Here is a 10,980-nt window from a genome sequence, read left to right as displayed (position 1 = left end):
TGGAATGTCTTATCATATCCTGGAAATATGAGGCATTAATGCAGAAGCTTTATGCATGCACACAAGCTAGCTTTTGTTACCCCTGCACGATGCAGAGGCTCTTCACTACCCACAGTGTGGAGGTAATAATTAGCTCACTACAGCGGGGTAACAAGTTAGCACCCCCGTCCTGCTGTGCCGCTCTGTAATTGGTCCCCTCATGTGGCACAGTCGGGCCCCAGAACAAAGGGTTCCCAGAGGGGGAATCCATGCTGACCCATGCCGAACCCTCCACAACAATGACAGGCAGGAAGCATTTACATATGCTGACAGACTTGTCTCTTCCTAGGCTGGAGTGCTAGGCACTTCATTAAAGCAACATCAATACCTGCTGATAGAAAACGAGGAGTGGGCCCGCGTGCATCACTGTCTGCTCCGAGACACTATAGTGAAATGACATAGGGCTGTCACATCCAATTTCAAATAAATGGACGGCGTTTATTAAATGGAGTGTGTGTGGAAATTGATGGGAGAGATGCTGTCTGAGCTGTGCCCGTCTGTGAATTGTCTGCATGCATCAGCAATCGGTTTACCCACAAGCTGTTCACCTGAACATCAGCTGCCAAAATCTGTCGGGCTGCTGGTTCAGCCAAGCAAATTTCCACACTTCCTGAGCATTGTTTTGTTTATTTACACCAATAAGAGAACGGTCGACCTTCCTTTTGTGCGGCTGCGCTTTTACACAGTTTAAGATGTTAACATGCTCCTCTGTGAACCCTGCGCTCAGAGCAGGAAGCGCGTGCAAAGTCAGACACAGGTGACATATCTGTCGATTCAGCAGGAGTGCAGGTTGGTTCAGTCATTGCTTCATGCTGCTGTGGCTTCATTCTCTTATCCAGTTAAAGGAAGGGTAAATCCTCCTTCCATTTGACACGCTGCTCATTTAGCTGAGAGGCACAGAGGCTGGAAGGGGGGGGCTGTGGTGGTGGTAGTAGTAAGGGGTGGGGGGGGGCTCTTTGGGAGGTGTCGTCCTGAGCAGATGGACCTCTCAGTGGCGTAGTAAGTGGAGTCTTCACATGGCGGAGGAGTCTGCAGGATCTCACAGGACCGGGACTCAGCATCCAGGTGGCCGCAGCCCCTCCTGACCAGCTGGAGGAGCGATGGGACCATCTGACACTCGCGGGGAAATGATACACTTTTCTTTGCTGCTTTGTTTTGTCTCAAACACAAAAGCCCTGAGCCAATCAAGGAATTTAGCTAATGAAGCTTAGAGGAAAATCCTTTTGATTACATGTAAATACTCAAGGTCATGTTCACATCAGGAGATTGTTGTTACGTGCACGCTTCAGGTGGAAACTCCTGCAGACAGAAATAATAATATTGATGTCTAAGATTTTATTCAAATCTTGAAATCTGCATCGACTTCCGACTGCAGTGATGTCTGCAGCGCACACAACACCGCAATGTAGATTCAACAAATCCAAGTGAGAAAGTCCCATCTGTGCTTCCCCTCCGCTGATCCCGGGCCCTGGAGGCTACACAGGGCTAATTGTGGCCCCATTTTCCCTTTCCTTATCTTTTTGTTTTTACTCAGTGCCGGGGTCAGGGAAGCTCCCAAGTGACCAGCGGAAGGAGCAACAGCCATTGGCCCCCGCTGAGCATCAGTAATTAGAGCCCCCCTCTCCTCCTCCTCTTCCTCCTGGAGGCCGGGGAACCTCTCGCTCTCCTTCTGAAGGGCAAAGGTTCAGAGAGGAGGAACAGCTGCTGATGGGAAAGCACTCAGCGGTTCCCATGGATGACCAGCGTCCCTGCGTCCTCCTCCGAGGATGTGCTGCAGCATCTTTGATAGGGATGATGGGGGCTCGGATCAGACGTATTATAAGATCATTGTCTGTCTGGTTCTCGCGGCTGCTTATCTCCTGCTTTTTGTTTGTTATCACCATCTCTGTGACCAGTTGGTGATTTATTATTCTGTCAGAGATTTATTACTGACAGCATTTTAATCTGTATGTGAACGGAAATCATACAAGACTCTCACATGCATCATGTGATTAACATGGCCTTTAAAGGTTTAATAAGTAGGATTTTCCTAGAAAAATAAAATATTAACTTTTACAAATATAATATAAATCATCACGTATGGGCCTCTATACATGTGTGTTGATGAGTGTGTGTGCAGACCCTTGTAAGACCCTTCCCTCGGCATCTATTCTGTTGTTTTGCTTTGCACGGGACGTTTTCAGGAGGGGCGCTGTTGTGGTTCCCTGAGCCAGTCACAGCGTATAGGTGAGTGTAGGAGTGATTCAGATGAGCAACAGGGCCCCATTCAGAGCGTCGAACATGGCGAAAGAACGATGCAGAGTTGGTCTTCTTTCTATTGGACAGGTAGGTGCGTCAGACCGGGTAGCGCAAAGCGGTTAGCAGGCTAGCGCAAAACTAACCGGCGGTTAGCATGCTGGCACAACGGTAACAGTGATGCTGTCGGTGTTAGCTTGGCGGGTTGGGCGTGTTCTCGCACGAGAGAGTGAGAGTGAACTTCTGGTGCCCAGGAGGAGGGGCCCAGTTTGAATGTGTTGTTGACGAAATGCAAGTAAAATCCTTCTTACTATTCCTGTAAATATGTACTACCTTTGTGAAGCTTGTAATTTACCTTCAAATCTAATCTACAGGGCTATGAAATGATGGAATGGTCTGTTTTTCATACCAAATATTAGGTCCACCCAATGATGGAAGAATTACTCACATCCTATACTTACATTAAAGTACTCGTACAACATTGTAAAAGAACTTTACAGAAGGTCTACATTAAAAATGAACAGAGTTGAAGTGTGAAAAATAAAAGTAGTTCTGCAGAAAAAACCTGTTCTGCACCTTTCCTGTGTCTGATGCTTTTTAAGCTGATGCAACAGTGTTAGCAGCATTGTACTGATATCGCTGCTCACAAATAAGTTTATATTGTGTACATATAGTAAGGAAGTTTTGTCCTGTGATTTTCAACATAGAGGTTTTTCCACCTTCAACAGGTCTCCAAAGATAAATCTGGGGGTTGTTAGATGATTAACGGAGAGGAAAAAGAAAAGTTCTGCAGACCAAATTTGTTTTCTTGTTCTTCTCATTCTTGCTTTTCTCAAACTGTTATTCAAATGACATCATGTGAGAAGTTTAGAGATTAAATGTGTGTGAGGTGGAATTGATAAAAACTCAGAGGCATCTGAAACATAGCACAAGGATCCATCCTAACACAGGACAAGTAGCTGAGAATCACTGGTTTAATCTACACAATGTGTTTTATTTTCTAAGCTTATCATCTTTTGTGTCTTGTAAAATCTTTAGTTAGAAGGAAGTGGTTACTTTATCTGTTAACTATTTAATTCCTAACTTAATTCCCTCTGAAATGTCATCAAATAGAAGCGTAAAGTAACTTAAAATGGGAGTGCCCAAGTGCAAGTGCCTCCAAATTGTACTTAAGTACAGTTCTTCAGTAAATCTACAAACTAGAACTTAGAAATGCAGTAAAAATCGGGTCAAAAATAACAACATTTAACACCAAAGTTTATGTTTACTGCAGAATTTATATCGTCCATTCACTGTTCATCATATGCAAATGATTGTTCCCGAGCTGGAGGTGGTAGTAAAACACTATATGTAGCTGTCTGTCTCCCAGCTGTCTCTCTGTCATATTCATAGTAATAAATTGCATCAACAACCTGTTTCTATTAGCTTAACATTAGCTTTAAACATGCATGTTTACATTTAAAAGGAAACGTCCTGGATAATATCTGTATACGTGTCTGCATTAAGTCTGGAGCTTAAATGCATTAAATCCATTTAGACTGTTTTGTTTTTTTCATGCACACATTATGGATGTGTTTCTTTGGCAAGGATTCGTGGTTGCCTGCAGTGACAGGTGTTAAGGTATAGAAGTGTGCTTGCGCCATCTAGTGGCCAAACAATGTCTCAATTGATGCAATACAGTACTGCTAAAGAATGAATAGGGAGGAGTTGTGTCAGTGTGTTAAACCTCTTATATTTAATATTTACACACGTTAATAGCTTTTCCATCATCTTGTATTAAATGACAGAAACATTGATAAGTGCAAACAAGGTTTAAACATCACAAAGCTACAAAAGAAGGTAAATAAATGCAACTTATTGGACACAAAGATGGCAGCCTCTTAGTCCTGCAGACAGACCGTCAAAGGAGGTCCACATTTCAGGAAACTTGTTTCTTGCCGGGACTTTCAAGAAAAGATCGATTCCTCTTTCACTTCTTTGGGCGGCACTTGAAGCTAGAGCCAGTAGCCTGTTAGCTTAGCTTAGCATGAGGACAAGAAACAGTGTTTTTACACTTTGATTTGTGTATGGATAAGATAAAGAGTTGGACAGAGCAAGGCTAGCAGTGTCCCCTAGCTTCTAGCATTGAAGCTAAGCTAACTGAGCGCTGTTCCCCGCAGGAAGATATGGCAGTGGTATTGATCTTTTTATCCATCCCTCAGCGACACACTCAAACTACCCTTTCTCTGAGTGTCCCCGCCTCCTAAGTACTGTTGTTCTCAGATTAAATATCATAAAGGACACTTAGTGTTGCAAAAGTCTCCGGACTTAAACAGACTGTAGACGCTAACCAGCGGGAACATGGTGACCGAGCCGACCAGTGAGCCTATCTGCGCTGCAGCTCCACACCAGACGAGGGCGATGTGACTCCGGTCCCTCAGGATGACACCCACCATGACTTTGACGTAAGTCAGCGTCCCGGTGAAGAATAGCCAGGAGAGCACCTGAGGAGGGAACAAGAACAAAGTGGACTCAGCAGCTGCTCATCTGACTGTCCACACCTCAGAAACACATGACCTCATCATCTGTTATGAGAATAAGCCGAGTTGCTCAATACTCAGGTGTTTTGTAAAGGAGGAGTTGAACTTTGCTATGAGCATTCCTTTGATAAAGCCACTGTGAGAACTGTTTCATCACACATGTTTACGTTCACTTACAATAATTATCTCTCCCACCACAGAACCTTGAAGCAAAGGACACGGACTCAGAGCTGCCATGGCCATGTTGTAGCTGCCGAACCCTGTCCCCAACACCGCCAGCGCTCCTAGAAAGACCAGGGACCTGAAAACACAAGAGGTTCATTATCAGCAGCAGCTTCCTCCTTTCTAACATTCCAGAGATAACTTTTATCCCACATAAACGACACATGAGGCCATTTATCTGAGGAATATTGATACCCTGAAAATATTAGAAGTTAAAGAAAAGGTTAATTATTTATGAAGCCTGTCATAAAAGAATAGTTGGGTGCTGATATGAACGGCTCTAATCATTAATCCATTTCATACTGGCCGTTAAAAATGCCTTTCTAATGAGCGATCAATGCGAGTGATGGGGACAAAATCCCCAGTCCTCCTAAAAATATATTCCAGTTTATTTGAAGTTAAAGAGACTTTTAAGTCCGAGTTGGTCTAATAAAGTGGCTGTCTTCATAAGTTAAAGTCTGAGTGTGAAGTTCCCTCTTTTTATGCTCATGTGCTTCCTTCCTGAGCTGCAGAGGAGAGACACCAGAGTCATCATGTCCATGCACGCCTCTGTTCCACTCGCTTCTCTAACTCAATGCAACCTCTAATTCAGGACTTATTTCATCAATCTTTCTGAAAAAAGGAAGCATTGAGCTCAGGTTTACGTTAGATATTACTTAAAAAATAGGAAGTTGCTATTAGAAACTAGCTTTGCTTGATTGTTGTGAAGTTAAACAGTGATAAGTGCAATGTGCAGGTGTAACAGTTATTGTAACTCGGTTCCTTCCAGAGGCATAAAATGCACCAAAGCTCCACCGTTGCATCAATCACTGCCATCCAAAATGTTTACACCATTCACTTCTATTAGTCCTGCTTCTGCTGTTACAGCCTTGTCGGCGACCTATCTTTTAATTATGGTTTAATTATGATGTATCATTTATAAAGCAGGGCAGGGATTTTTTGGCACAACTTCACTCACTTTCAAGGTGCATGGAGGAGGGACAAAGTCTGGAGGGATCAAAAGTCAACATCAGTTGTGTATACACAAACAACTGATGTGTTCTAACATCATGAATATTACAAATGTTAAATACATTTACTTCATGAGCTCAGAGTGGAAGTTCAAGTTTCAGTTTTGCTAACTATCAGCTTTAGATACACTCATTCATGTTTTTGAACAGAATGAGGACCGGGCACACTTTGTGCATCACTTTTATAGGAGACGCATGTACACTATTATCGCTATCACTATTGCACCATTATCATGTAATGACTGTTCTGCCCTCTTATCTTTGTACTAAATTGTTCTTTATGTAATCATAATGTCCCTATGTTATTACCATATGACTTTATTATCATTATCATAGCGATAAGTTAGAAACAGTAGAATGTAATTTATTACTAATACTTTATCGTACTGCTCTAAATATAATATACATTTTGTTATAGGATTATATATATATACATACATGTCAGTGGTATTAGAATACAATTATGATAATAATTATGTGTGAGCGTGTGAATGGGTTTTTTTGTAAAACTTTTTGTCACCTTGCTCACTAGTTTGATGTTATTTCACCAATAAAAGCAGGACAATAATATTTACAGATATTTAAAGAAAAAAAGAAATCGCCTGATTTGAAATTTTTAAAAAAAATTTAAAAAAGGAAAAGCATGTACACTGTATAAGGAAATGTTCGTCACCTTAAATAGTCTAAATAGCTATTCCATAAGTGCCCTAAACCTGCATTGTTTCTACTGGCCAGCAGGGGGCGACTCCACTGGTTACACACCGAGAAGTCTCATTGTTTAGAAGCCTACAAGAAAAGCACCATATTTCTCACTGACCAGCACGTCATTAAAGATATTAATATTAAGTTCACGGTCTTGATCACTATTTCTGAGTCTTCTTCAACACAGCATGAAGTTAGTTATGTGAGTGATTCTCCCATTTAGAGTAAAACAGACGATAAAGAAAGGTATGTTTTACAGCGTGTCCTGCTTGTGATTGACAAGTCGTTGCCATGACAACCTGAAGAGTCTATCCATCCATCCATCCATCCTAGATTATGGATGCACTTTGCTAACTAAGCTAGCGCTGGTTGATAACTTGCTAGCTCCCAAAAAACACAATGTGCAAGGCCAAAATGACACTTGAGACATGAAAGTGATAATCCACAAACCAATGGGTGTCATCCCAACGGCCATGTCCAATTTATATGTAGAGCTTACGGAAGAGCATTAGAAAGCATTCTTAATCACCATTAGGACCAGCTGAATTATCACCTGTAGTCACACAGGCCCCTGGCTGCTGTTGACAAACAAAGAAAATCGAGTGAGTGAAAAATTCTGACCTGTTTTGGAAGAACATTGCAACAGTGCAAGCCAGCGGGTTGGCGACGGAGGACAGAGTAGCAGAGAGGTGATAGGCCAGGTTTCCGTAGGGTATACAGGAGTACGTCTGCACAGAAGGCAGCAGGCCGTTGGTTGCACAATTAATCCACACCACCAGGAAGTAGATGAAGGTCAGCTGGGACACAGAGTGTCTGTGGGCAGCCAGCAGAGGCCTGCTCTGTGCTGAACCCTCACCCTTGCCCTTCACATCCTCTCCATCCTTCTCTGCTCCGGGGTTATCCAGCCCAGAGCTCACAGATGCCCCAGTGTCTGTTACGAGGTTTTCCGTAGACAGCTCAAATGTCCGAGGAAGCCTGTTCAGTGCGGCGAACGCAGCCAGGCTTATGCACATCATGGCTGACAGGAAGAAGAAAAACACCATGGGGGAGAAATTAGGAGGAATATACTCTGTATGTATCGTCCACGTGTTCCCTCCTGTGTTGTTTCCTGCAGTCTGAGAGGAGTTGACACATTTGGCGATGCCCACACCTTGACCCAGAGCGACTACGGCAGGAATTAAACCACTTAACCCCTCTCCAATGAATAACGTAGTGATGTATTTTGCTGGAAGCTGCATCATGAAAGGCAGGAAGGTAACTGAGGAGGTGCAGTCCACCAGAGAGAGGAAGAAGGTGATGATGAAGAAGGCAGTGCTGTGCGGCGCCCCGAGCACTATCGTCGTCTTGTCCCAGAAGAAGGCGAGCAGGATGCAGGCGAGGACTCCGATGGAGAGGATTAAGTAAATGACGACACGCTCTTTAAGGCGGCCCGGGCACAGTTTGTGCATGAGGGTGACCAGCAGAGGTCCAATGTTGGCCAGCTGGATGATGACTGTCAGGTAGGAGGGGAGCTCCCAGCCCTCCGGGAGCGTGTTGACAATGAGCGGCAATTCCACCCACAGACCGTTCACCGCCACCCAGGAGCCCAGGCCAAAGGCGCAGGCCAGCATGTGGATGAGCAGAGCCATACTGCAGGCGGGTCAGTCTGAAGACAGTTCGAAGAGGAAGAAGTCGTCTCTCCAAATAGTTTCACCTCCGCTGGGAGTCATAACTGGAAAATAAAGTCAGGAGCATTAAACTCAGCCATAAGATACTGTAAGGTTTATGATGTTACACGATTTAGAAGAATTGAATCATATACAAAAGTCATTCAGCATAGAGATCTATCAAACAAAAACACTAAACTATCAAAAAGAAACGGAAATAACTTAAGAGCTACTCGAGAAGTTGAGGACTTTAAATTCAACCTTCGTGCAGTTCCTCATGAACCTGTGATCAGCTAATCAATCAGTTATCTGTCTCATGGTGTTGCTTTAATCATGACTGTGAAATGAATGTTGAAAATGTCGAGGAGAACATTAGATGTGTGGCCTGTTGACTCATAATTCCTCTCTTGCTTCGATCACATGAATCAGATCCAGTCAGTTGTTATAACTTGTGCTCGAGGCCGTGATGGATTAAGAACTCTGATCCTTTTTGAAAGCAACACATCAGCAATCTAAAAAATACTCTGTTTAAAGCTAAAATCAGTTTTTGACTATAGTAGACGACTTAAGTAAATTACAGATACGTGATAAATTATAAGATTGTTAATAGCTGCATTAAAAACATCCCATAAGAACAGTTTGCTGTGATGAAGCCGCTCGATGTGGCGCTTGTTTGAACTACTTTATGTACAATTACATAGCTCAGACTAGTATTTACACGAGTCAATGTTTTACACCTGTAAAAGTAGCAATAAAATACTGTGTTAGAGGTGAAACAAAAAGAGCGGTACTTAATGCAAGTATCAAAATAAAGGTACTCATTATGCAGGAAAATTAACCCTGTTAAACCCTAATTGAATATCATATTTAATCACTATTATACTGTAGTTCTTGCATCCATGTTGCAGCAACGTTATATTGTTGTATCTTGTGGAGATCAAGCAATTTGAGCTGCTTTTGAATTATCATATTCATTATTATAAATAGTCAATTTGTAGCAATGCATTCTGTTATATACTGTTTATATATTTGTGTGTAAAATCTTAATCCGCAAAGCAACTAGTAATTTTATTGTTCAAGTTAATGTAGTGGAGTACAAAGTACATAATGGCCCTCTGAAATGGTTTATAGTTCAGGTATTAAGTGGCATATTGTTTACAGGAGTAAAAGAAACGTTCCTGGCTGTTCCTTATGAATCCTGATTCCCTTTTTTCTCAAAGTGTTTCTGTCATTAGATCAAATGTCAGCTGAGGCCAGTTCAGCTACTTTGTCGTTATCAGTAAAACTTTGCAATTTCATGTGAAAGCAAGTCAAAACAAGTGTATATCTTTATAGAGAAAGCCCGCCAGAAATCAATATTATTTAATTTATCTTCCATAGTATGCTGTTTGAGTTTAAAGCTGATTCTCAACCGTTACACACGTTGTGAACCAAACCATATGCGCCTCCATGCTCTCTGTCTGTGCAGGTTTAGCGTTCACACTAATCTCATGATGATGGACACAAAGCAGAAAATTACTACTTTAAATGCTCACATGATGTTGGTTAAATAAAGGCTTGTTAGAAAAAGTAACGTGCCTTTAAATAACAGAATCACCTGGTGTAAAATAAGTGTGGTCTTAGTGCTGAATCTCATGTTACAGAGGGTCTGAAAGTACATTTGTTTACCATTCACAAACTACGGGAGCCGAAAGCAAACAAGCTGCCTTTTAGACATGTACTCACAAGTTTCTTCAGTCCCTGCTGGCGCTGAAAACGACTTGCTGTCATCTTACATAGAGGTTAGTGACAGACCTCCTTTGGCTGTTCTTACATAGCAGCACTGATGGGAATCACATGGCTCCTGGGTAGGTCAGAGTCCACTCCAGCCGTCGATAGAGCGCCACTGGATAACAGAGGGCAGTGACTGTATCCACCGAGCTGACTTTACTGCACCCACCTCTCAATTAGGTCAAGTCTGGGCTGAATCACCTCGAGGTGACTGTGACATTTCGGCTCACCTACATTCGCCTGCTACAGCAGAAAACACTAAATGTGCTGCAGCTAGAGATGTTTCGGTCCTGAACGATTCGTTCAAAAAGAACGAATCTTTTCAGTGAACGGAATGATCCGTTCACTTTCATGCATCAAAGTCGTTCCTTTCGTTCACTTGGCTCCGCTCGCGGCTCCCCACTTCTTGTTTTAGGAAACCAGACTGATTGATGTTAGCACGAGCCAATTGCGTTTCAGAGGAGGGCTGTTTGTATCACATCTAATGTATCAAATCACCATCATTGGTTAGGAGAACGACTGAACTCTCTGTCTCTCCCTCGCTCTCGTTCACTGAACGAAGCGAGCGACCCGATTAGGTGCATCTGTGTATACAGGTCAATTCACAGATGTGTAAACCACTGACAGATGAACACAAACTAAACTTATTTTTCGTGAACGAGTGAGAGTGAGTGAGTTACGGGTAAACCGGAAATGTCACTGAACGACCTGGTGAACGAATGTAATGAACGAATCGTTCAGCTGAACGAGATCCGAAGATCCGGGTCACTCAAGTGAACGAGAGTTGACATCTCTAGCTGCAGCACTTGTTTTTGTCCGTCTGTGGCTGCACTGCCC

General features: G+C 42.8%; 1 protein-coding gene across 1 annotated transcript; it reads right to left on the bottom strand.

Annotated features, from left to right (window-relative positions):
* Positions 1 to 3,549: 3,549 nt before the first annotated feature.
* slc52a3-1 (solute carrier family 52 member 3-1) lies at positions 3,550 to 10,376 on the bottom strand. Its single transcript, XM_069660457.1, has 4 exons — positions 10,099 to 10,376; positions 7,349 to 8,438; positions 4,971 to 5,094; positions 3,550 to 4,757 (listed from the first exon to the last, which is right to left on the bottom strand). The coding sequence occupies exons 2-4, from the start codon at positions 8,353 to 8,355 to the stop codon at positions 4,545 to 4,547; spliced, it is 1,344 nt and encodes a 447-aa protein (XP_069516558.1). The 5' UTR covers positions 8,356 to 8,438; positions 10,099 to 10,376; the 3' UTR covers positions 3,550 to 4,544.
* Between the last annotated feature and the right edge of the window lie 604 nt (positions 10,377 to 10,980).

The sequence above is a fragment of the Semicossyphus pulcher genome, unplaced genomic scaffold (assembly GCF_022749685.1).
Source record: "Semicossyphus pulcher isolate SPU_LCO1_2020_fin unplaced genomic scaffold, fSemPul1.0.p SCAF_13, whole genome shotgun sequence".
NCBI lineage: Eukaryota > Metazoa > Chordata > Actinopteri > Labriformes > Labridae > Semicossyphus > Semicossyphus pulcher.
Note: the sequence above shows the minus strand (reverse complement) of the source record. Positions and strands in the feature narration are given on the sequence as shown.